Source organism: Argentina silus, assembly GCF_951799395.1.
Source record: "Argentina silus genome assembly, chromosome: 17".
Taxonomy (NCBI): domain Eukaryota; kingdom Metazoa; phylum Chordata; class Actinopteri; order Argentiniformes; family Argentinidae; genus Argentina; species Argentina silus.
In genome coordinates, this window is record NC_139671.1 from 15,094,990 (window position 1) to 15,122,739 (window position 27,750).

General features: G+C 45.3%; 2 protein-coding genes across 2 annotated transcripts in view; both read left to right on the forward strand.

The window, feature by feature from the left end:
• Positions 1 to 2,315: 2,315 nt before the first annotated feature.
• On the forward strand, positions 2,316 to 17,802 carry kif26bb (kinesin family member 26Bb; the record flags this gene model as incomplete). The annotated part of the gene is made up of 17 exons (XM_083689364.1): positions 2,316 to 2,378; positions 2,566 to 2,829; positions 3,696 to 3,859; positions 4,007 to 4,151; positions 5,667 to 5,788; positions 6,323 to 6,506; positions 8,426 to 8,680; positions 9,080 to 9,173; positions 10,369 to 10,631; positions 10,877 to 11,069; positions 11,694 to 11,847; positions 12,048 to 12,207; positions 12,554 to 13,770; positions 13,915 to 15,911; positions 16,187 to 16,350; positions 17,137 to 17,287; positions 17,603 to 17,802. The coding sequence occupies 17 exons, from the start codon at positions 2,316 to 2,318 to the stop codon at positions 17,800 to 17,802; spliced, it is 5,790 nt and encodes a 1,929-aa protein (XP_083545490.1).
• Positions 17,803 to 22,519: 4,717 nt separating this feature from the next.
• cnstb (consortin, connexin sorting protein b) overlaps positions 22,520 to 27,750 on the forward strand; it is a gene marked incomplete at both ends in the record, with an annotated part of 9,427 nt that continues 4,196 nt past the window's right edge. Inside the window, 5 exons of the mRNA XM_083689365.1 lie at positions 22,520 to 22,598; positions 23,297 to 23,406; positions 24,635 to 24,665; positions 26,359 to 26,445; positions 26,631 to 26,742. Of these exons, the coding sequence (XP_083545491.1) occupies positions 22,520 to 22,598; positions 23,297 to 23,406; positions 24,635 to 24,665; positions 26,359 to 26,445; positions 26,631 to 26,742 (419 nt within the window). The remainder of the gene's footprint in view (positions 22,599 to 23,296; positions 23,407 to 24,634; positions 24,666 to 26,358; positions 26,446 to 26,630; positions 26,743 to 27,750) is intronic.

Sequence of the window (27,750 nt, forward strand, 5' to 3'; positions counted from 1 at the left end):
CATCTAAATCATGTGTGACTTCACAGGACGAGTGCCCTGAAGAATATTACCATCAACGCACATGAGCTTAAGATCTGTAAAAAACAGACCTCAGACTTAAAAGAGGAGCTCCTAGTTACCAGCAGCAACTATAAGAAAGAGGTAATCCAACCTAACACTGATACTGTACACCACAAATACTCACACCAGAAGACCTTGGTAAGGAAGCATGCCAAATGCTGAGACATCACACTCCCGCACTCATCAGTTTGGTCTTGTCTAATGGCATTTACTTCCTTATTCATTCAGGATTTATTTCCTTATTCTTTAATTTTTAAAATATGTTTTCCTGTATTAGGTTGAGTTCCTCCAGGACAAAATCCAGGAGATCTCGGTAAGGAGAACACTGAATTGAAATCCTGATGACTTTTTACCATCTTCTACAGGGTGCAGGTCTGTACTCAGGTCTGTACTCTAAAATGTCTTGTTTTTAGATCAAGGCCCGTGCCGCCGAACACACTCTGACCATGGAGAGGAGACAGCTGACTGTGCTGCGCCAAAAGTGAGTCCAACAGTGAAATACAATTTAATTATAAATAATATATTATTCATGTATATTTGTATTATTTGTATTATTTGTATTTGTATGCTGCATTGTCAAGGAACCGAGCCCAAGAATATTACTCCCTGCACTCGTGTATGAGATGTAACAAATAAACTTGAAAGTTGAAAGTTGAAACTTGATGTGTGGTGGATCCCGTAGACAAAATGTCTAGATTTTATCTCGTAGAGAAATTAGCCAGATGAGCAGTGATCTCACTGCATGAATCTAAATGTAATGTAATGTAAATGTAATGCAAATGTAATGTAATCTTAATAATGCACTTTTACTTCCAGAATGATTGAATATGCTACCTGCAAGGCCCAAAAGCAGAGGCAGGAGAAGACTCCTATTCAGAAACGTGAGCCCCTCTTGCTCCCCCCTGTGCTCTCTTTAGACCTTTTTTCTGAAGCCCTTGTCTACCCCCATCCTGAGGAAGATCCTCGGTACACACTGAGATCCATCTCATGCTCACGTTCACGGTTCCTTTTGTAACACTTCCTGACTGACTTCCTGATCCACCCCTAGCCTCTCATCATTTAGTTTTTCTTCCTCTAGAAACTAACACCCCTCGCCAGGCAGAGGCTTCCACTGCAGCAAGACCAAGTGCTGAGGAGAACCACCACAAGAAGAGCAGCAAGGCCACCAGCACGGGCCAGTGCATTCGCCTAGCAGGACTGAAGCGTCTCTTCTGGAGGTCCAACAAGAGTACCAGTAAGAGCACATCTGAGATAGGAAGTAAAAGCATTTGATGTCACTTAGATGGGGAGCCTTTCATTCAACTTTTTATCATTCATTATTCTAAGGGCCTTGTTTACATACTTACTTACTTACTTACTTACTTGAAATAAACATGCATTTCACTGTGTTTTTATTATGTAAGTGGCTGTTGGCCAAGTTGACTGAGGTTTACATTGCTCCCCTCCAGTATTATGTCTAGTTCTCATGGTTGTCCCCTGTTCTTCCTCTGATGCCCTCAGAGACCCAGTCCATCACCTCCCCTGTCCAGAAACCCACTGTCCCCGAGATGGTCAGCTCTTATGGATCAGCACCTCCCAGGGTGTACTACCGCCCCCCAGATCACTGTGTCAACAGGAACACCCTCAGCCTGGACACCCCCGAGACCCCCACCACAGTGCCGACCTGGCCCATCACAGTTACACCCCAGTTGATGGAGTGGTGCAGACAGTCTGACTACTAGACTCTGCACCTTTATCGGAACCCCCAGACCTTGACCTCTGAACGAACTATGACCATTCTTTTCTGTTTTTATCGTATTAAGGATTACACAAAATATAATTCCTATACTATAACACTATAAAGCATCTACAAATCATTATCTTGTTTTATGGCTTTGATTGTTTCACTGAGGTAGCATGAAGGAACTGGGGGTTTTAGATAAACAATATATATATTTACTAGCATTTGTGGTGTATTCTGGCTAGATAACACGTCTATAGATTGCACTTGGCTGCCTCCCTGTGGACAACAACGGGAAATACACAAAGTAATTCAATCATAGTGATGATGCCCATGCGCTTACTATGCGCTCTGACATTACGCGCACATTCATTCACACCACCACAAGCTCAATATGACAATATGGTGAAGTTCAGTTACTTTTCCTACCCTGGATTAATATTTATCATGTTTTTAATGTGAATTAAAAACGAGAATCAAGGCTAAAGTATACAACATCACTGCGCTTTGTTCGGATTTCCTTGGTAAACAAATTATGGCTTCACTCTCACGCAGAGAAAAGGAGAGATGTCCTTCTACAATCAGCAGAAGATACTGGGTAAGCGACTTATGATTCAACTTGAACAGACCAACAATTATTCAGTATTGGTTTTGTGCTGTGAAAGCAATTTAGGCTATACAGGCTAGAAGTGAGACAACAGGTAGCCTACTGTTATTATATCCATGTAATTGTAATTCTCCTTAACCTACAATTTGCTAACGTGTTAGTCTATATTTCCCAGACAACAGACGCACCTCAATGTAAACCAACTAGGTTATACGCTGAAACTGGGAGCGGTACAGTGCAAGAGGACTGTCAACCAACGGATCGTCCCTCTCCAGAGGGTGCGGGGTCTAACGGCGATCCGCCTGGGACTCTATGCCCGAGATCGAATCTCCCATCCTTGGGGTCGCTCAAGGGACCCTTCGGATCCTCATATCCCACCAATGACACTGGACATGGACCCACTCTGTCGGAAAGTTGTAGCGATCGGAAACCTGACCGGAAAGTACTTTGTGATAATTGTTCGGCGACTTTGGTTGCGCTGAAGAGACAGGCGCAGAGTCTGGCCATTCCCCAACACTTCTTGTGCAAGGTAGCTAATCAATCACAGCAGTTTATATCGACGTGTTGTTATGATCACTGTGATAGAAACAATACTATACTCAGTATAGGTCCACTGAATCTTTTTGAATGTGTAAATTACTGGAAGCATTTTTTTCTGCTCAGTGAATCTGGATTTGTCACAATATCCATTCTACCTACTGAGAAAACAATAGCCATCCGACCTATGAGTAGCTATGATTCAACCAGATATTAATATTTCAGCAATGCTACCCCATGGCCTCTTCTTCCATCATCACCAGAAACGGAATAAAACATTTATTTTCGTCCTCTACTTTGTGATATGTCATTGAGAGTGACATAACCCAGAAGAATATGATGTAATGTTCAAGGAGCCACATGCCACAGTAGAGAGAGGGAGAGAGAGAGAATATCTAATTGCTTCTCAGCCACAGTCAACAGAAATCTGATAAGAGCTTGGAGTTGTATTGATTTTCAGAGCTGGGATGAATTCTCTACTCATACAGTATGACGAATCATGCACTGCCAAAAACATGTTTGTCTTGGTAAACAGGTCTTCGATGGCTCAGGGCTTTGGTTTTGGCTTTGGGCACATCTGCGTTTTTATGGTTGACTTGGTTTTATGCAACAGTAGTCTGGGACTGTTCACCCCCATAATGTGGGTCATTGACGTTGTCAGCTTCAGTTCGGCCATTTTATCCACCTGTTTAACTTCCTGCAATTTGTTTCTTAATTCAGATAGAATACATATGGATATTTTTGGTCACCTTCTTTTTCCCAAATTTACAGGACCCCACCCTTTCAGCATTCCTCCGTGACAACCTCCACATACACAGCAGTGCCATAGAGACCTGGGGCACTGACCAGACGGCCTGTAAGGTCTGTGATACACACCTGAGTCAGCTGAAGCAGGAGGCCCTTCACCTGATCCTGACCAGGGAGCATGCCAACTGGTCCGGTCAGCCCACAGCCAAGCCCTCCTCTGGCTCCAGCTCCACCACCACCGCCACCACCAACAACAACACTACCACCTCCATCTCCACAGCACCACCCAGCCCCCACCTCTCCACTAAGACCCGGAGCCCCCATTGCCCCCACAGCCCCCGCAGCCCCCGCTCCGGCCACCCTAGGAGGGGACCGAAGCCCCCCAACCTGGAAATGGATAGATGGGTGGAGGAGCAACAGCAGCTGGCTGCGTCTATGTCCATACCCTCCACTAATGGAGTCACCATCTTCCCCTATGAGGTACAACTAAAAGCCTAGATAGATGCTGTACATCATGACACTGTAGCACATCCTTTTAGGGCTCTTGGCTGAAAGGAAGCATGTTCTTATGGGGTCGTGCTAGCATGTCAGCTCATGATTCATGGCGTTGCAATCAGCTATGATTAGAACCTGAGCAGTGCAGCATTATGCTGTTATTGCTAATGGAGAAATTGGGTCATGATTTATTTCTGTCATAAAGCGGCCGGTCAAAAAGCAGCATGAGTGATCAATAGGCTGGTCATACTTAACTTAACGATGAGAGGGAAATATTCATAGTGCCCGCAGAGGGACTGGGCAGTAAATACAGATGATGGTGAAAGTGTTTCTGGAGTCCAGCTCAAGAGAGAGAGGTTTGAATATCGACAGTACATTAGTGTATTGGTCTAATGAAGTACTTGTTCTCTGCCTGAGCCTATGTGTCAGTGTGTGTGTGTGTGTGTGTGTGTGTGTGTGGCTCTGTGCATACTCTATTACATACTACTATATTACCGACATACTACTTTATTCAGCCTTAAATCAACATACAGTCTTTGTTATTGTTGGGATTGATATGGTTTTCTACATGGAGGAAGCAGAGCAGATGAGTAGTCTGAGCTGATCTCATGCTGTGTTGGTTGATGTTAAGAAGACCCTGAGTAAATATCTCCACAATGCCAGTTTTTAATATATAAAATAGAGAGAGAGAGAGAGAGAGAGAGACGGCGGGGGTGGGGCGGGGGGCAGTGGGGCTATGTTAAAACTAGAAACTAGAGTAGTGGGAGAACTTAACTTTACCACCCTCCCCTTCCTAACTACCCCCCCCCCCCCCCCCCCATCCTGTTCCATATGTCTGTCCAGCCCGAGGGTCCCCTATAGTAGTAATTGGCCGCATACATGGCTGGATGTTTCCTGTGGCAGCGGACTAGCAGTATGAGGGAAACTGGGTTGTTATCCTCTTATCCTGCTGAAACATTGATGAGACGTAGAGCTGCAGAGGGGTCCACAATACAACAAGACTGCTGGCTGTCTGCTTTGCTCACGGCGAGCCCAGTGACTTCATTTAAGCACACACACACACACACACACACACACACACACACACACACACACACACACACACACACACACACACACACACACACACCCTAGGGGTTGGGTTCAGTTCAGACTGTTCACACACAGCTTCAGCCCCAGGGGGTTATGGTGAGAACAGTCAGGAGCGGTGAGCGTACGTTTAGTAGGCAATGTCTGAGTCAGGACTCCAACTCCGGGAAGAACAGACGTCATGTACTATTTGTGACATTACATTTACATTACATGTAGAACAACATGATTATCGGCCAAATGATCCAATGTGCTTCTACTGTATGCTAATGTCATGTAATGCCTTCATTCGACTATGAGATATGCAATTGAACATGGGCAACAATCTCTGTTGGTAAGGGAAGATGCCCCTATCAGTCTCCCGACTTAGTCCTTTTACAGTAAGATGGACCTTCTCTCTCTCTCCCTCAGATCTCAGAGGAGTTCCCAGAGGGACAGAGTCGGCCTCTTTCCAGCCAGTCCAGCCCCAAGGCCCCCCACACCCCCAGGGTCACCTCCACGCCCAACTCTGCTGCAGTGTCTTTTTTGATCAGGTAAGCCACTGCATGCAGCCTGTAGTAGGAAACTTGTACAGTACTTTTCCTTTGAATAAAGTGTGAACAATCGTGATTGACAATATTTACTCAATAGATACTCAATCAGTGATGCCTCAATCAGTAACCTCATTCTCAACCAATCCAACTATGTACTGTGTTTTTAAATAGTTTTTTGTTTCTACACAACAACAATAGAGGCCGTACCATAGACATATCATGTTGTTACTAGAGCAATTACTGTATAATAATATGATAATGCATTTTATTTGTATAGCACTTCTATCACATACCCAGCACTTTACAGGTCAAGCAAACAGAAACACTGATAAAAACATGGAACATATATAGGGACAGCACAGAACAAGAGCAACATACAAAATAACACATTGAAAGCCAGACTAAACATGTGGGCCTGAAGCCAGGTCTTAAAAATGTTCAGACTGTCTCTAACTGAGGGGGGCAAAGCAGTAATAAAAGTGTTCATCATTTTCACTCTGATGGAAAGAGCGTTCTCCATCATTCTCTCCACAGGGCAGCCCAGAAACTGAGCCTGTCGTCAAGAAGGAAGGGCCAGAGCTCTGCCCCCTCTGCGGTGTGTCCCCCTCCCCACCTCACCACCTGTTTCAGGGCTCTCATTCAGAAGTCTCCACCCCCTGTCCCCACCTGCCTCCTCCAAGCTGCCAACAGGAGCAAAGACACTCCTAACATTGGCAAGGTAAAACCACGTCACCCACCACCATAAAAAAAGGGACAGTAATGCTTGATTAAGCTTGCCTTGTATGCAGCATTTGCACCTCTTCCATTGTGCCTGACAAGTTAAATCAAGCGCACCTCAAGTTTCTCAAATATTGCAAACCATTTCAAATACATATTTTGTTCAGGTCTACTCCTTGAAGTGTCTCGTAAAACGAGTGAGGAGAGTGAGGAGAGTGAGGAGAGTGTTGGATATCCTATATTGGTGCCTCACTCCTGCCCCCGTTTTTATGATCTGCTGTAATGTGGTGTTAATGCCCTTCTTGTTTCTACCCTCCCTCTCCTGGGTATAGGGAAAATCAATATGGCCGCCGTCCAGTCTGATAGATCCCCTGATGGGGCCGTTCTAGAGTTTCAGATAACAGGTTCCGTCTCCCTCTCCTTGCACCTGGTGAAGCGGGAGGAGCACTCAGCACGCAGACGGCTGGGGAGGAGAGGGGAGGGAAGGGGGAGGAGAGTGGAAGGGATCTCTCCCAGTAAATGGGTTCTTGAATAATTCAACCCCTTCATAAATAGAACTTGACACACGTTCAATACACAAGTTAGGGACGACTTCTGTTTTACAGGAAGGAATTATAGGAGGAGGCCTTACTAACCAGATACCAGACAGACACAGGCAGACCATCAGATTCATAATCATGATGTCACTGATACAGTGGTGCCAGCTGTGTGGTATCAACAAAAGCACAGCTGACTTGACGCAATTATAAATTCAGTTTCGGTTTGTTAAGTGTATATCAATGACCTATTGTCTTCATCTTAGTGGTGTTGTGATGTTTGATCCCTCAAATCTGTCAGATGGATGGATCTTTGTTAAGTGGCTGTTGGGGCCTTAGTAGCTATTAGCTAAGTGAACATACGATCCCTTAAAGCCTTTAAATCCTCTATATTTTCTGTGGAGCTCTGAATTAATGTCTGAACATGCAAAAAATCTGTTAACAAAGCACTCTGGAATTATAGAATTTAGTTAAATGGATGTGTGGTAATATCTGTATATCTGACTATCCTTCATAGAATTTATAGTTGGGAAAAAGCACCTCAGACAATTGGCAATTCGTTATATTTATTTCTATGCTATTCTCTCCCTGCTACTATATTATAGAGGTGTAAGTAAGAGGGACAGATATTGTTTTCATCTGCACAGGTTTTCCTCAGCAGCCTATTTTCTTTTAACCAGGTCGGTATAAGCAGCGGGGAACAGCAGGGGCTCAGGAGCTGAAACATCCCCTATTTTTCTGTGTTCTGCCGGGAAAAGGATTTGTTTTTAAATCCATCTTCAGATGCCTGAGTTAAATCTCTATTCCGTTTAGCTTAATGTCATACCTATTTCAAAGGAAACATTTAAATAGAAACGGAAAAGCTGGGAGACTCACAAGTTTTAGGTTTTAAAAAGAGACTTGCTGATTCTGTCATCTGCCACAGCTTACAAACAGGAACATTTTGAAGACTCTGTGACCTATATTGACAGATATTCTCCACCTTTCCATACATGAGATGATCTAGATATTATTATGCATTTGGGATTAGATTTGGTGAGGGATAAAACGTTGGTTGAATGTGATATGATGGTATTTTTCCAGTCGTGTATGTTTGAATCAGATTGTTTTATTCTACCAATGTTATTGTTACAAACACTTTACTTAATGGTTTTATTCATAATGCCAGTATAATGTGGTTTCTTCAGCTCACTTACTTGAATCCACTTATTATAAGTGCTCTAAGAGCTTCTGCCAAATGACTGAATGTAATTAAAACATGGAAATGTATTGTTTTTATGCCTCCGTGTTGCTCTTTTATCATTTGTAGAAATGATCCTAACTTGAAATCAACAAAAACTCAAAAACGCGCACGTTTACAATCCAGCTTCCCCTCTCCCTACAGGTCAAAGTGGTGCTGCGGGTTTCGCCCTTTCCGTTGGCGGACCCCTCTCAGCCGCCCATCCTCAGAGTAGACCCTTCCAGAAGGAGGGTCACAGTGGTGGAGCCTGCAGCCTACAGTCAACACACCACACACCAGCGCTCCTTCACACAGACACAGTCACACACACATACCCAGATTAAAACACTAGTCAATGAGCCGAAGGCTCCCTCTAAGACATACACTCTGGATGCAGCCTACCCACAGGAGTCAACCCAGGTCAGTGGAAGCAGTGGTGATACGCTCTGCTGATACATTGTTATCTCTGTCTTATGACCTGAAAACTGATGGCACTTAAAGTGCTTTTTCCGGGGAGCCATCACTAAAGAATATGGCTGCTATCTTAGTCTGTGTGTGTGTGTGTGTGTGTGTGTGTGTGTGCGTGTGTGCGTGCGTGCGTGCGTGCGTGCGTGCGTGCGTGCGTGCGTGCGTGTGAGTGTGGGTGCATGTGTGTGTGTGTGTGCGTGCGTACGTGCATGCGTGTGTTGCTGCTTTAAGGCCATGCCTCTCATCCTGTGTGTTTAGTTTCGGTGATTCACTCAGCTTCAGTTATTCTATCAGTGGCATTAATGCGAGCCTGAGATGCTCCTTCCTTCCTTCCTTTGTTCTCTTCCCTAGGCGGAGGTGTGTGCAGGCATCTTGCCTGAGGTCATTCACTCTGTGGTCAACGGGGCCGACGGTTGCGTCCTGAGTCTCGGACACACTAAAGTGGGTAAGTAAGTGGTCTAGGGTCAAACCTCAAGATGAGAGTGGCTATTACCACAAGGCTTTTACATAGCGAATGTACATCTCCCTCCAGCAGGCCTTCATCCATCCATCCCTCCATCCATCCATCCCTCCATCCCTCTCTCCTACGGCTGCGGTGACATAGAGTGGAAGGAGGTGTTTCCTCCTTCCATTTATCTGTCCTTCCCCCTTTTCTGGTGAATACAAAATGGATTAATCAATTATCCAGCTCAAATGTTTTCAAGGTTCTTCCGCCTCTGAAGCATGTCAAAAACGTCCGAAAAAGGCGACAGCCCAATATGTTGCCAGCCGAGCTGAAAGGACTTAAAATGAAATGGACTGTGAGACAGCACTAACGGTGGACCCCACTTAGCTCTACTAAAGGCTTTTAATAGACGACTGACACAAATAAAAAAAAAATAGAAAAAACACAGTGAAAGGGAGTAAGGGCGACCTCCCCTTGGAGCATGCTTCTACACATGACGCCACTGGCCGTAAATCTGATTTAGTTGGGCCCTGTGTAGATGGCCGGCGGTGTGCTGCCAAAGGATATCAATCTTCCTCCGTTGAATGACTATCGGATGAATAATGGCAGGCGGGTTCAGCCTTTAATTGGAGAAAACCAATTCTCTTATACCCTCATTCAATTAGCATTTGGTGAGTGAGTTTACCTAGGGTACGCCTCACTAGTCTACAGCCATACTGCAATATAGAGCAAAAAGTGCTCCTTCCCTCCCTCCCTCCCTCCCCCCCCCCTCCCCTCTATCTTGGTTTGCTTAGCTGAGTGCCATGCATTGGTGGATGTGGTGAGTCTCCCTTATAAAATGAGAAGTGTTTTAAGCACTTAAGAAGAGAAGAAGAACAAGAAGAAACATTTCCATTCTAACAGATGGAAGTTGTAACTTGGATTACAAAATGAAAATGACCTTAATCCAAACTAGTAGTATTAATCCTCCTCTACTTCAAAACGCAAAGTAGCGTACTAGTACTGTAAATAGGTCCATTTAAAAATGGCCATATTTTAGCTTGTGTAATTAGATCATCATGTTCATCTTGAGTAGCGCCGCATTAAACAGACCATGAAACCCCTGCCCCCCGAAGCTATTTTCTCTTTCTAGTCAGTAACATCCCAAACATGGCACTCAGACTTAATGTGTGTTTTAATTGTGTTTAATGAACAGACAAGTCCAACACCATGCTGGGGACTGATGAGTCCACAGAAGGACTAGGGATCATCCCTTGTGCCCTTGCATGGCTCTACAGTCACATGGACCGGAGGAGGGAGAGGACAGGGTTAAACCTGGCTGTGTCAGTGTCCGCTATTGAGGTCCGTGGGGACGAGGAGACCCTGAGGGACTTACTGGCAGGGGTGGCTTCAGGCAATACCCAGGACAGCCCAGCACCAGGCGTTTATCTCTACCAGGACCCTATCTATGGAATGCAGGTGAAATGAATCAGGTCTTGATTGATTGAATGACCTGCTAGTTAATGAGCTAAAACACTCAATCCGTCAATGAGCTAAAACAAGTCATACCTAATTCCAATGCATTGCCGTGAGTGCATATGCGGCTTACTCACAGAACGTAATTACAGTCACATCATGACACTGGCACTGTCACGTTCCAACGTGTCATATGAATGTGAGGTGATGTGTTTTTCTGTATATGTTGTATCCCCCCCCTCCTCCAGCTTCGTAATCACAGTGTTGTTCGTGCCCCGACCGCCGAGCGAGCCGCCTTCCTCCTGGATGCTGCCGTCGCATCGCGTCACCGCGGCAACCCAGAGACGAGTGGAACGCACTGTGACATCACAGGGTCCTGCAGCTCGCATATGTTCTTCACCCTCCATCTCCGACAGCACCTTGCAGAGGGCAACGGAAAAGGTTGCAACGCATGCAGCAAACAGACACGCAGTTATTCCTGTGTTCATTCATTATGATGATCGGGATTAATTATTGTCAGTGACCGTGCACAGGCTTGTTCGTTAAATATAGTATTTGTAGATATTAAGCCAATTAGTAGTTGCAGATTTGCATATGGCTGAATAGCCTTCCCAAGAATACTTGTGTTTATGTTCTTTGTTTGTTCTATTTTCAACTATTCTATCAGATGGCCTTAATCTCTTTTCCTTCATTATCTGTATTTCACTTTACTTTACTTTTCTCCTCTCCTTCCTTTCCTCTCCTCTCCCCTTCCATCCCCTTCCCAACTCTTCCCTTCTCTCCTCCCTCCCCTCCCCTGTCCTCTCCTCTCCTCTTCCTCTCCTATCTTCTCCTGTCCCCTCCTCTCCCCTCCCATTCCCTCCCCTATTCTTCTCTCCTCCCTTCCCTATCCTCTCCTCTCCTCTCCTCTCCTCTCCTCTCCTCTCCTCTCCTCTCCCCTCCCATTCCCTCCCCTATTCTTCTCTTCTCTCCTCCCTTCCCTATCCTATCCTCTCCTCTCCTCTCCTCTCCTCTCCTCTCCTCTCCTCTCCTCTCCTCTCCTCTTCCTCTTCTCACCTCCTCCAGTATCTCAGGGCCATTGCAGATTGACTATGGTTGACCTGGCTAGCTGTGTGAAGGGGATGACTAAATCCTGCGACAGCAGAACTGGACCTCCCTCCTCAGAGCTGGGCAACATTATCCTGGCCCTGCTCAATGGAAACAAAAACATCCCTAACAGGTTAGTGTAGACGCTTACATTAATTTCAATATTATTAATCTGTATTGCATTGCTGTACTTTATGAAATGTGCTTTAGAAATAAAGATTATATTTTCTTTGACTATATACAGTATATTCCAATATAATAGATGAAGAAGGAGAAACTAAAATTTCATGAAACGTTTATGTATGATAATGACATTGTGTTGTGTCCCTACAGGGACCGTAAACTAACCATGCTCCTACAAGAGTCTTTGGGCAACGTTAACTGCCGTACGACGGTGATTGCCCATGCCCACGAATCGCCAGCGCTTTTCCCAGAGACACTGTCCACTATCCAGGTCGCCTCACGTATCCGCAGGACACAGAAGAAGACCAAAGTAAGTAAAGTACCTAACCCTAACCCGAACCCTAACCCTAACCTAACCTAACCTAACCTAACCTAACCTAACCCTAACCCTAACCCTAACCTACTAATTACATTATTATTGCTTTTGGAATTACGGTAACATTGAACATAAAGGTATACAGTACATGGGTATAGATTGGTGCTAAACATTGGTGGATGAGCTGAGTTTCTCCAGCGCTTCAAAAGTGTCGAAAAAACATCTGAATCTGAATAATTGACTCATTGTAATTGTAATCATATGTTATCAAGGGTTTGTAAAGCATTTATAGTCAGTTTATAGACAGCTAACTATATCCGTTCCCTTTCCTCTCCAACAGCAATCCACCTCTTGCTCCCCGAGTGGTAGGAGTCTGAGCAGAGAGAGGAGAGGGTGTCGTTCTTTATCCCTACGAGCCTTCCACTCCACCAGTGCAGTAGACTCTGACCTGCCCAAGCTCCGCCTCTGCGGCGAGCTAGATGACCACTCCGGCAGCGATCAATCCTGTGACACTGTCATCCACGTCAACCCAGATGGGTCAGTCCAGCGGCAGTCAGACGCGGAGCAGACACAGGGTCATCCTGAGTTCGTACCCATTATCCAATCCCTGCACCATAACAAGACTAAGGAGGACCTGGAGGCGGCAGAGTTTACTACCCTACTGCAGGACCTTCTAAACATAGTGAGACCGGAGGGAGAGAAAGGGAGTGAGGGCGTCCAACATCAGAGAGGTGGCGAAGTGGGACAGACTGAGAGAGACTGCTTGAAGTGTGATACATTTGCTGAGCTGCAGGAGAGACTGGGCTGCATTGACGGGAGTGAGGCGGTTGCTACGGTCTCCATGAAAAAGCCTTCTTCTACCGACACCTTGACAGAGTCCCTGTCTGTCACCCAAAGCCAAACTGGCACGGGCGAAACAGAGACCGAGGCTGAGGTGGAGAAAAGCACCTTGCCCCTGCTGGATATGGAGGTGAAATGTGGCGAGATTTCCGTTGGTGAGAAGATGGCAGATGGCAGCTTCCCAGGAGAGAGTTTTCAGAGGGAGGACTCTGGGCTGTATGACTGCGAGGAGGTTAGCGCGGCTAGCCCCGGCGAAGACCAACCAAACCCAAATCCGTCTGGCCCGCTCAGCCTTCTCCCAGTCTGCCAAAGCCAAGCCCCAGAGTCCTACTACCCTTCATCCCAGCCGCACTGTGAAGTATACACTTTGAAGAACACTTCTTTACCCACCTCGCTTGCTCTATCACTGGGGCCAATAGAAAACCAAGGGAGGTCTGATGATGTCTCTGATTGGCTGCAGCCCGAGACCAGGAGGACCTCGCCGGCTGGCAAGAGTTCCCCCATGTCCCCTTCTCTCTTTTCCCCGTCCCTCCCTCCCTCTCTGGCCAAAAGTGTTCTCTTAGGGGACATCATACCCCAACTGCCCCCAGAGTCGGACCTGAAGGAGATGAAGGCCACGATCACAGTGACCGTGCAGCAACCTCTGGACCTGATGGGTCAGGATGAGCTGGTCTTCACCATGGTGGAGGAGGTGACCATCAGTGGGGCACTGGAGAGAGGAGGAGGAGGAGAAGTAGGAGGAAGAGGAGGAGGGGGGAGTATCGGCAGGGCGGCGAACTTCATAAGGATCAGAGACAGAGAGAGAGACGGCCACTTTTCCTGCGCCCAGGCTGAGCAGCCTCTGGGCTCCCTGCCTATCAGGATCATCAGTAGCATCAGTGAAGATCCCACTACTACTACTACTATTACTACTACAGGCTCCTCTACCAGGACCATGGACCCTGCTGCCTCTAAGGCAGCCATGGCCACAGGGGCCAGCACCATTGATAATACATATATATCTGGATCCAGCACCTCCAAACCCCTGCCACTATCTAGGGTTGAGAAGAGGGCCTTACCCTCCTTTATCAACCCCATGCTCATTGACGTGAACAGGAGTGGTGGTTTAGAGGGGTCTAGCCATAGAGAGAGTCCCAATACCTGTTTCATGGGTGTGCATACACTGACTGGCCATCGGGGGCAGAATGTTTTTCGAGGCCTGGAAGAGGCCCCAGAGAGGCAAGGTGTGGCCTCTGGTATTGCAAGAGATTGTGAGAGGAAGAGTGAGAGCACAGCTGTGTTCTCGCTAGGTCAAACGGCTGTTATCGCATGTGATTCATTTGTCTTTGATAATGCAGCCTGCCATGAGAGAACCCCAGAGAAGAGAGCTAGTGGGAGGAGTCGTAATCAGGTGGGCAAATGTTACTCCAGAGGAGGAGAGACGGTTTATTCTCCAAGTACTCCAAAGGCCATGGGGGACAGTTGTGAACTCACCAGAAATACACTAGAGAACCGTTTACCTGGTTGCCAGGCTACCATATTCAAAACAGCCAGTCTGCCTAGAGGCTGGCATGATATCAACAAACAGGAGCGTTATGGTCATGTAACTGAGGACTATAGAGACTCAGAGGTTACATCATCCATGCTGTGCAGCCCAGGGGTGACCCTGGAGAGGAGGCAGTCTGGAGCCAGACAGGGGCACTTCACCTGGTCTAGGGAGAGCGTGCCTTCCTCCCCTGCTAGGAAGTACAGCCTGGAGCAGAGACGGAGAACCAGCAGCAACAGCCCACTCAGCTCTGATAGTAGTTCACCATCAGACCCAATGCCTTCAACTCACTCTTCAACTCTGAGTGTGAGACATGAGAGTACAAATGGTAGCGGGAAGCTGAAATCACCTATTGAGGAGAGCAGCAGGCTCTTCAGCGCTAAGCTTGAGCAGCTAGCTAGCAGGACCAATTCATTGGATAGAACTCCACTAGAGTTCCAAACACTGGATAGGGGCAATAGCCTTACCTCTGTGAGTTCTAAAGGAAGTTCTAAAGGAAGTTCTAAAGGGAGTTCTAAAGGGAGTTCTAAAGGGAGTTATGAGGGGGATTCTACCTTACCCCGGGCTAGTCGCAGCCCTAGGAGGACTCCCAGGTCCATACCAATGAATAATGACCCCACCACCACCACCACTGCTAACTTATCAGGCCACTCTCCTAAAGCCAGCCGCTCTAAACTCTCAGCTGTGGGTAAGCTGATGATGGCCAGCCCCAAGGTCTGCAGGCTCTCCACCTCCAGCCCCAAGAACCTGAGCTTCTCCCCCAAGGGGCTACGCCAGTCCATCAACCGGAGCGCCAGCCTTTCTCCGGACGGAAAGACCCTCGAGCAGGCCTCCTCCTGGTCCACCCAGTCCCTGAGCCGCAACCGCCCACCGCGCTGCACCCCTGCCCGGGTCATCAACGGGCGCATCTCCGAGCTCCTCCAGCTAGGGGGCAGAGAGCCCCCCTCCCCCTCTAGCAGTACCACAGAGGTGGTGGGTCTGGACAAGATGGTCATCAGGTCTATGGCAGGGGGCGTGGAGGAGAGACTAACGGTACACCCAGTGCCTTCGCCCTACAGTCGGGTCACGGCCCCTCGCAGGCCTCACTACCTCAGTGGCCATGCCAGTGATGTCACCAGTGTGTTGAGCGGGGAGCTGCCCCCGGCCATGGGGAAGACCGCCCTGCTGTGCAACAGGAACAGTATGGTGAGCAGTGGGTACGAGAGCATGGTGAGGGACAGCGAGGCTACGGGCAGCAGCACCTCCATCAGAGACTCGGTCAGTGACAGGAGCTGCTCTCTGCTCAGCGTGGCCCGCAGTGGCAGGAACCCCAAGAGGAGGAGCAGCAACACGGGTAAGAGCTGGAGGACTGGGAAAACATTAATGTGAAATGAAGACAGGGAAAAGAAAACATGTGCCTGTATGAGCACTGTAATTCCTTTTTATATTTATAGCTATTTTATACTGTTCAACTTTTTATCATTTATTGGGGTGGCACAGATTGCTAAATTCTCATTTGTTACCATTAGGGCTTAACTTTCATTCCTTATTTGCCTTCAAAGACAGTAGGACCATGAGTAATTTGATGCTGAAAATGAAGCACTCAGAGTACTCCCATCTCACTTATAGGGACCCACCAGCGGCAGCACGATGCGACCCTCTCCCTCAGGCGGAGTGTCAGTGGTCCCAGGGCGTGCTGGGCGGAGAGGGGCTTCCCTGAAGCCTACGAGATCAAGGTCTACGAGATAGATGATGTGAAGCGTCTGCAGAGGAGAGGAGGTGCAGGAAAACAGGTGAGGAGGAGAAGAAGAAAAATAAGACCATTATCTTATTCCCCATTATCACAGGACAATGCAAATTCCCTTGTCTTTTTGCATACCCACTCGAGACACACACACACATAGCCTACCCACTGATGCAAATGCTAATGTATTGCATATCCACAGAAACACTCTCCCTTTTCATGTACAGTATACACACTATACTAATACTGGGTAGGGCCTCCCTTTGCTCTCAAAACAGCCTCAATTCTTCGTGGCATTGATTCCACAAGATGTTGGAAACATTCCTTTGATGTTCTGGTCCATGATGACATGATTGCATCACACAATTCCTGCAGATTTTTCAGGTGCACTTTCAAGCTGTGAATCTCCTGTTCTACCACATCCCAACATTACTTTTGCTTTGTGACATGGTGCATTATCATGCTGGAAGTAACCATTAGAAGATGGGTAAATTGTGGCCATGAAGGGATGCACATGGTCAGCAACAATACTCACATAGGCTGTGGCATTCAAGTGATGATTGATTGGTATTAACGGGCCCAAAGTGTGCCAAGAAAACATTCCCCACACCATTACACCACCTCCACCATGAGAAGGTGTACAGGTGTTCCGAATAAAGTGTTCAGTGAGTGTATGTATGTATAACATTTGAAAATGAACCATTCTCTCCTCTCAAAGCTTCACACAAGTCCTATTCTCTCTATCTTGTTTTATGTCATGAAGCAGAGAGACTTGTGTTTATATCTGTAGTTTTAACCGAAGGTCTCTTCTGTGTCCTTACATGGCTGTTCACAGGGGATAGCCTGCTTCAGTGCCAAACTCAAGTTTCTGGAGCATCGACAGCAGAGGATCACAGAGTTGAGGGCCAAGTACAACAGCCTGAAGAAGGAGCTGGAGCACGCCAAACAGAGCCTCATGTTGGAGCCTGGGAAGTGGAACCAAGAGTGTGAGTAATTTAGGGGAGTTTTGGGGCACGGGTAAAAAAAGGGGACTAAAGCATTGCTATTTGATAGAATTTAAATTCTACCCCCCCCCCCACCCCCCGCCAACCCCCTCCCACCCCTCCCCACCCCCCCACCCTCCTCCCAAAAAAAACAGTGTGAGTATTGTACTTAAAAACACTGTATGAGAGCAGCACATACACAATCACATTACCTCTTCTTTGTGATGCAGACAATCGTAAAAAACTACTTTATCATCTATGAGCGACATCAATCAAAGGATACAGTGCTTAGTACTTGTGTTTGTCTGCTGTGCGTAGTCGACCTGTGGCAGACGTTTGAGGTGGACTCTCTGGAGCACCTAGAGGCCCTGGAGGTGGTGACAGCTCGACTGGAGAGCCGGGTCAACCAGTGTAAAGCAAACATCATGATGGTCACCTGCTTCGATGTCGCCACCAAGAGACGCCAGAAGAGGCGCCGCCGGCCTGCCGTGGAAAAGCAAGGGTACATGGGAATTTAGAAACGTTCCTCCATTTCTTGTTGTCTGTGAGAGAGAGAGAGAGAGAGAGAGAGAGAGAGAGAGAGAGAGAGAGAGAGAGAGAGAGAGAGAGAGAGAGAGAGAGAGAGACTAGGGGACAGAAATAATATCAATGCAACACCACAGCCAAGGTTTCAAACCTCTTTTTGGTGCTCATCTGAATTCCACTTGAAAACATGCTTATAAAGCAAGTCTTAACAGCTGTAAGAAGTCTCTATGTTGACTTTGTATGAGCAGTATGATCAGTTTGTATGAGGAGGGAGGGAAATACTGTCTGAATACTAATTATGCAATGGGTTGATGAAAACGAGCATAGTGATTCGACCGAGAGGCGTTCGAAGCCTGATTTAATAATGGTAATAATGATAATGTCACAGTGAATTCACCTGTTATGATATTCCTTACGCCGCAATCGATTTCTGTATCACGTTCCTTGACAACGTTTGTAGTTTGGGGAAACTTTATTTCTCAGTGCAGGACAGAAACCACCACAATCTATCACAAAATAAATACTCCTTACAGAGAAATACTCTTATCTTGTCACAATTCGGATTTGTTGTGTAACCGTTGTATAAAAGTAATTATGCCCTGGTGTGCTTTTGTTTTACTTTTTATTTATCTATCTATTGTTGTTCTCTCCATGGAATGTAGTGTATTTGAGCGCTATACAAAAAAAATGCATTATTATTATTATTATTATTATTATTATTATTATTATAATAATGTTGCCACCTAGTATGGGGTTTGTCGGCACTCTGTTGCGCGCCTTGCCTAACAACTCCCCCTACCCGTGACAATATTGAAGATAAATCATGGCCTCTCGGGCATTATTGCTTAAACAACACTCACTGAGTCTGGACTTGGATGATGCTCTGACGCATACTGATCAATATTCACAGTTTTGTAAATGGATGAAGGAACTCCAACACACACACACACACACACACACACACACACACACACACACACACACACACACACACACATTAAAATTCACAAAAGCAGATACGCACACGCATACACACACACACACACACACACACACACACACACACATTAAAATTCACAAAAGCAGATACGCACACGCATACACACACACACACACACACACACACACACACACACACACACACACACACACACACACACACACACACACAATGTTTGTTTGTCCATCCTATGTATTAGCATGTTGTATGTCAACTCTTTATACGCTATAGTATTTCTCTGTATTTATAATGGGATTGCTGTGTAACCTTTAACTTTCCAAACAAAAAATGAATAAATAAACTTGTGTACCCCCTGTTGCCTACTTTGTTAGTTCACCTGGGTCTGACCTCTGATGACATTATGACCAGCTAGAAGCCTGGCATGTGATGCTAATTTGTTAGCAATGCTTACATTGAAGTGTTGGATACAGTAGTAGGCCACCACAGTGAATACTACAATGCTATGAGCCAAGTGTTTATATTTGTATAATGCAACAGATTAGCTGATAGCGGATGTCACTACGGATGTTTTCCAGTGGGGAGACAACAAGGACACACAGGTCAGCCAGAGTTCAGCTCCAAAGGTAGCCCTTTACAATGTCACACACACGCACATATGCACACACTCACTCTCTCGCATGTGCATGCACCCTTACACACACACACACACACACACACACACACACACACACACACACACACACACATACACACACTCTCTCTATCTCTCGCTCTCTTTCTCTCTCATTCCCTGGATCTCTCTCTCTCTTTCTCTCCTTTGATCTCTCTTATTACAGTCTTTCTTTGTTTCTGCTCTACTTCCCCATCATTGAGGCTCGTTTGTAACTGCAGACAGTTGTCAACAAGGCACATCTTTGTTTTGCATTATTTAGAAAGGACAGATATGAGATTTTCAAAAGAGTTCAAAGCACAGGTGTGGTCTGGACCATGCCAACAGATGAACAAATATCGTCCAGTTCTATTATTTTCTGTTATCTTTCAGTTCATTCTATTATATTCTATGGTATGGTCAGAGCAAAATAATAATGATAAGCAGGGCTGGGTGGCAGGGGTAGGCAGGACAAGCAGGCAGGCAGGCAGGCAGGCAGGCAGAACAGATAGGAGAGGCAGGCATGGCAGATAGGCAGGGCAGGCAAGACAAGCAGGCAAGACAGGTAGGGTAGGAGGGCAGAAACCGAAAGAGCGAGACTGACATGTGAGAACAACAAACAATCTGGCGATGGGTGGATGGGAAGTCAGGGTTTAAATACTGCAGGTTGATGAGAAGATGAACCACAGGTGTGAAGACCGAGCAGGTGGAGATGATGAGAGAGCAGGTGGAGATGATGATGAAACAGGATTGTTAGAGCCTGAGGCCATACCCCCCCCCCCCCCCCCCCCACCCCCAACACATACAAGCAGACACACAGACAGACAGGAGAGAGAGAGGCTGGCACAGGTTAGGTGGAAGTGGAGGGCATGACATTCTGTTCTATTCTATTCTATTCTATTCTATTCTATTCTATACATAAACATAAATTGGCATACAGAGGTTAATCACTACCATTGATATACATTATCACTATTGATCTGGGTATCTGGACTGAATCAGCTCCAAATGATGTACAGTAGCACATAACAGCAGTACTGTTGTTCAATAACGACATCTCCGTGCATGTGAGACATCTACCAGAAGATGGCACCCTTGACTATCTTGGAATATACAATTATTAATATATTTTGCAACGAGGGGCTATGGAGAATAGAAAATGCCCGGATCAAATCATAAACAACCATGGAACTGCAGACAGCATCTTCGTAGCGGACAGATCGTAAGCTTTACAATGAAACAGATTTAATCATGTACAATAATTAGAACATCGCGTCCAGAATAGAAGAGATTGAGTCGGAATGTTTATCTGATTGTCAACCATCTACTATTGCTAGACATCATCTTACAAGTGTGAGTATATGGATGCATCCGCGTGACGATAGGTAGCCTATTCCGTTATTACCAGTGCTGATACGAAAACATAAATGCTATTTCAGAAATCGCATCGAAATTCTATACCTTACTGTTACTGTTACATAACAATTTATTGATATAGTCTTCTCCTAATTCTAATTCTAATTCATAAATAGCCTTGTTGTTAGTGATAATTGGTGCAAGGTAATATGTCTATATAGCTACAGTGAAGCATATGTCTCTTCTTGTGGCTGTGTTATTATTATAATAACTTTAGTTGAGAGGGTGGTATATCCACATTATTCTAAAGGCGGCTTTAGCTGGGAATTACCTATTTTGCTCACATTGCTCGCTTGAGTGGATCAATTCGTTTTTCTGTCACGGTTTTTTACCTCTGCATGGTAACATGAACACTAATAGGTTATGTACGCAGACTACGCACACACTCATAGATAAACACACACACACACACACACACGCGCGCGCACACACGCACACACGCACACACATACACCCACCCACACACACACACACACACACACACACATACATAATATTTTGTATTAAGGGATTGTTACACAAGCAATGTTTATTATAGACACAATTATGTATCAGATTGGACTATCAGGGCATAGCTAGTATTCACAACATTATTTTCATTCTGAAAAGACAAACATATTCACAGAAGTGTGTTAATATGCTTGCACATCGTATATGAATCACAGCTGCCCTCTAACCTATGTGTGTGTGTGTGTGTGTGTGTGTGTGTGTGTGTGTGTGTGTGTGTGTGTGTGTGTGTGTGTGTGTGTGTGTGTGTGTGTGTGTGTGCGTGCGTGTGTGTGTGTGTGTGTGTGTGTGTGTTCTGTCACATTCCATGTTCTAGTTCCCTCACAATCCCATGACTGTGGACACTTCCAGTCATGTTATGGCACGCTTTGCACGCTTTACTCTGATCACTCATGCTTGAATATGGGTCCTATGATGTGTAAATGTCCGTAAACTGTCTGCCTGTATAGAACTCTCTGACAGGGTGATGTAACATGGCCACTGGCCATTATAGTCCCTAGAAGTCTATACAGACACATATGTTATTTTCAGTGACTTGAAGCTGTCTGAGGCGAACATATCCCCTCTGTGCCTGAAGGAAAGCCATAGTGAAACACAAAGAGTTTAGTTTCAAAAGGCTCACTCAGAAAAATAACGGACATTTCCCTAGCTCTCTCCACATTGAGCTGATTCACTAACTCAAGGAGAAATGCACTGCACTGCAGTAAACCAAAGAAGGCATTGTATATCCCTGAGAATGACACCAATGTACTGACACCGTCAAATCTGTTTATAACCAGCAGGCAGCTGAAGAGTGTGAGAGGAGGAAGGAGAGCTCTGTGGTGACCTGTTAGAGGATTTCATGGACCAGGGAGAGTCCCAAACACAAGCAGACCGTACCACTAGGAGACTGGGGTGGATCAGACCATTTAAACACTGAGGAAGGTGGATTGGACCATACCAACACAGAGGAGAGGACACTGATAATATCTTACCCATAGTCTTCCAACTGTGATGACAACAACAACGACTAGCTTGAAGACAGTGTCTGCTGTCACCCACCTACAGCTTTTGGCAGTGTCATGTGACCCAGCAAGTATATAAGAACAACAACAACAACAACAACAGTTTTGAGCTAGGAGCTAGTCCTAAGCAGTGACCCAGTAGGAATCCAGAGACCGTCAACCTTAAGGGGGAGATGGGCAACAAGAGCAGTGGCTCCACCCGAGGCCCAGAGTCAGAGAACACCCAGGGAGAGGAGGTTACCCCACCCACAGGTAAAGCACTGAGTCAGCACAAACCTGCTGGATCTCACTACTGGACTATGGCCTGCTACTGTTTACCATTCCCTCAGACAAACACAAACCATGTGTCATAGTATCTATATATCGATATATATTTCTATGATTATATTATCATTATTCATGCACCAGTAGTGTAATTGACTTGGCTAGTATGTTCTAACAGACATGTACATGTAATGATTAAATTAGACAGATTGAAAGTCATTATGAAAAAGGCTTCAGGTTATCACACTGAAAAGAGAGGAGGTGGTATTGATGACGACCTGCCGAGCTGGCAGCCAGGACGTCAGTCTGTTCCTGCCTTCCTAAGCCAACTTCCTTTGTGGTTGTCATGCCAGACACAGGAAATGGCTTGAACACACACTCCATTGACTAGCAGCCAGGCTAACACTAAAGCTGATTAGCCTCAGAATGTACAAGATAAGATAAGATAAGATCAACTTTATTGTCCCAAGGGAAAATTGTCCTGTACACACAATGCAGCTGTATAAACAAAAATAAAACATTGATATTGGCTGTAATTAACATAGTATACTCCCAGCTCGACATGGCACACTGGCATACACATTGAATACATCTCATATTGCATATTTTATTGCACACAAAGAGATAGGCTACTGTATATGAGATGTACTGTATGTCTGTTGCATTAACATTGTGTTTGTTTTCAGAAAGTGGTCCCCATGGCAACCCCCCAGGCCCAAGCCCTGACCTCCTGGCCTCACTGCAAACCCTAGGGGAGCATAGTGACCACACACTGCTGCCACAGTCTCTACATCAGGTGTGTGTGTGTGTGTGTGTGTGTGTGTGTGTGTGTGTGTGTGTGTGTGTGTGTGTGTGTGTGTGTGTGTGTGTGTGTGCGTGTGTGCGTGTGTGTGTGTGTGTGTGTGTCTTTGTGTGCTATGTCTCTGTGGCCTGGTGCTGAGGGCTGTTTTCCACCTTGTTACAACACCTGACCTTTTCCCCCTGTCTTGTTTAATAAGCAGGAAGAACAAATCAACAAATCAAGCTTTTGAACAAATATAATCCTGACTTTTTTCATGTATTTTACTGTGTACATTTTATAACCTCATTTACTTATCAGATTATTTGGCTTGGCCTTCCTACTGCCCTAAGAGCCTTGCAGTTGACTTTGTTTCATTGCCAATTCTGGTAATCAGGAAACAAAGAGCCAACTATGCTATCCCAGGAACCAGTGGTACTCATGAAATGCCTCTGCTGAACACTGTTAGAATCAGCAGATCATTGGCTGACAAGCCTGCCCAGAGTATTATGCCAAGAGATGGCATGGTCAATATTTCTCAGCTGCACTGTTGAGAGAATGGAAGGGGCTTACTTGGCCTTACTTGGCCTTCACTGTCTGCAGTTCAGGACTGCCCATTTCCTTAGATAAATACACTGAATACTTGTAAACATTAATAGATGTCTCTCTTGAGGAAGAATGCAGGCATTTTAAGTGATTTAGTCCTGAGGATGATTTGCCTGTGGACAGAGAGTTGGGATAAGGACACTGTTGTTGTTTGACCTAAGACATGTATGGTATTCGCTAACCTGAGGCACAACATTGTTATTCATTTGTTGTCCTCTGCATTGCATCTGGCTCCCATCTTGAATTTTAACTTTCTGTTCACTGCATACTACAGTATTTGCTGCTGAATCAGGGTTGGGGGTCTGTTTTTCCATTTTAGAATTGCAAATTCAAATCACTTCCTGAATTGTCTGAATAGAGATAGAATTCTGCTAAACCTTGTGTTGAGCTAAACACAGACAACCAGGGGACTGACAGTTAGGGAATAGTCATGTGACTATGGAGGAGAAAAGCCCAGGGAGGTATGGTAATCCTGGCCCTAAGTTGTTGCATGTGACTCTTCATCTCTAAAACGTCAGTTAAATGTCCCTCCTGGTATCACTGGATTTAAAACTTAAATCCAAACTCTCCTGGATTTAAAACTCAGATTCAGATTGATATATGCTCAGTTTGTAACTGTTTTGATTTTCTCTCTTCACAGATAGCAGAAGCCTACTGCCTGGAAGAGGACTGTATCCTTGCCATGATGTTGCTCCAGTGTTATTGTTCTTTCCACCCTCTCTCTCCATCTGTCTCGTTCTCTCTCTTTCTCCATCTCTCTCTCTCTCTCTCTCTCTCTCTCACACACACACACACACACACATTTTTTTCATACCGTCAAACTAGTCTTTTCCAAACGCTTTGGGGATAATGAGTTTACAATTTCCACAGAGAGGGAAGTAAATGTTTCCATCTGTGCTGAGTGGAAGTGGATTTTTTTTGTAGGGGTTTCTCTACCAGAGACAGGTTGTTAGTAGGGATTGTTGCTTGTTCTTGGGTGGATTTCCCTGCTGCCCCTACTAGTTTCCTCGCAGGGTGTAACATCCCCTCGTCTGTTTATGCTGTTGCCACCGTAACCGTACCGCAAGACAGAGGTAGAGAGAGAGAGAGAGAGAGAGAGAGAGAGAGAGAGAGAGAGAGAGAGAGAGAGAACATTGAGTGTGGGTGTGGCTGGGTGTCTTGAGACTTGGTGTGGTGATTTTTCAGGGTGGAGGGTGGGTGTTGATTACAGGCTGTGTTCTACGAGATGGGAAACAACTATTTCCCATTGAGATAAGAGTCTTTTGTTCCAGAGGTACTAGCCAGACATTTCAGAGTCTTATTTGTTTGTACAACCAGAACGGACCTAAAAATCACAGTTCAATGCCAATAATGAAGCAGGACATATTCTGGCACCAACATTCTCAGAACAGGCATTAGAATTCTTGGTTTTCATACACAAGCAGCAACTGCAGTGATATAAATATGTTTTTAGGGCATTTCTGCCTTATTGGGATAGAGACAGTAGAGATTGACTGGAAGGATGGGAGAGAGAGGAGGGATGACATGCAAGACAGGTTGAGGGTCGGAATTGAACCAGGAACCTTGCGATTACGTGGTAAGCGCATTAGTGTGCTACGTCACCAAGCGCCCCCCAGTGATATCGTCTTCAAAACCCCAGATGCTGTTTATATGTGTTTAGTTATAGTGCAAGTGATATGTTTAAAAAAAAAAAAAAAAAAAGGATAGATCAACAGAATTTAAGTTCTATCCGATAATATTGCTTGCATCATTTCTAGTCCCTTTTTCCCCCCTGCCCCCAACCCTCCCCTAATTGGAGGACATGAAAAAAACATTTTTATTAAATATTAAAACATTTTTGCCCAGCCACCACCACCTCCCTTGTCAGGACCTAATTACTTTGTTTGTTTTATTCATTTGAACAGTTATTACAAATATAGCATATCTACTCTGTACTTTTTATATATTTATACTTTATACATATCCACATCCACATCCACATCCACATCCACATATGCATATGCATATGCATACATACGTATATATATACATACACACATACATACACATATTATTGTTATTCTTCTAATACATTTTTTTTTTTTTTACATGGTCATTTATGTCCATAATGGTATATTTAGTATTTTTCCTGTTGTACATGCTAAGATATTTTCTATTTTAATTGGTATAGTTCTTTTTATTATATTATATTATTATTATATATATATTTTTTTATTCCACCCCACAGCTGCTCCCAGCCCATCCCAGGTGATATGTCTTTGGTGGGCACCCCAGAGCTGATAGCCTTAGAGAGAGAGAGAGAGAGAGAGAGAGTTGTGATTGGCTGTTGTATGTGTTGTTTTCTGTAACTCCTGATGCTATCAGATCCGTGGGCGGTTCAGTTCCTACAGCTGGAGAAGCTGTACCATGAGCGCCTGCTGTCCAACCTCGCTGCCCTGCAGGAAGACTGGGGTACTGCACCTGACATGCCTGTTCTGTCTTATACATACTGTCCTCTTCACCAGCGAATGGCCAACGAAATCCTAATCCAAGTTTTCACTCTTAGCCTCAAATTCGACTGTTTGCGTGCGTGTGCGTGCGTGCGTGTGTGTGTGTCCGTGTGTGTTAACATGTCTGTGTGTCGTGTGTGTTTGCAGAGAATCAGTGTAGGGAGAGGAACAGGCTGGAGAGCAATGCCTCATCTGGGACCAACAACATAGGGCAGGAGCACATAGAGATACTGAGCCAGATCTGCAGGACACACCAGAGGTGAGCCATTTTATATGGACATTGGGTTTTGCACAGTCTACACTCACCGAACACTTTATTGGGAACACTGTACTAATACTGGGTAGGGCCTCCCTTTGCTCTCAAAACAGCCTCAATTCTTTGTGGCATTGATTCCACAAGATGTTGGAAACATTCCTTTGAGATTCTGGTCCATGATGACATGATTGCATCACGCAATTCCTGCAGATGTTTCAGGTGCACTTTCAAGCTGTGAATCTCCTGTTCTACCACACCCCAAAGGTGTTCTATTGGATTCAGATCCGGTGACTGGGAAGGCCACTGAAGAACACTGAACTCACTGTCATGTTCATGAAACCAGTTTGAGACGACTTTTGCTTTGTGACATGGTGCATTATCATGCTGGAAGTAGCCATTAGAAGATGGGTAAATTGTGGCCATGAAGGGATGCACATGGTCAGCAACAATACTCAAAGCGATGATTGTTGACGGGCCCAAAGTATGACAAGAAAACATTCCCCACACCATTACACCACCTCCACCATGGGAAGGTGTCCAGGTGTTCCTAATAAAGTGTTCAGTGAGTGTATAACTATAAATCTATGAATCCTACATAGGTACAATGCTTAGGCCCATTGCTTTACACGGAACATAGGGTTCTGATGACTGTTCTTCAAAGTACTCTGCTCTGGGGAATACTTTCCTATTCGGTCCACCCAGGCTTGTGTCTGTTTCTTCCACAGTGGACGCTAGGAATGTCTGCATATTAATTTGCACAATGAATGTTGGATATTCATTTGGATAATGTATTGCTAGGAGCATTATAGCGAAAGCTAATTTATATTTCTAATGTATTCTTTCCCACAACATTGCGTTCCAGAGAGGCTAATTTTCCCAGTTATGTCTTTTTTTTTGGTGTTATTTGTTAGAGTTATATGAGATCATCGTCCACTCTAGTCAGAATACATCCTACGCTTGTGGTTCTTGTCTAGACACAAAACCAAGTTTCAGCATTCACTCACGGCAGAT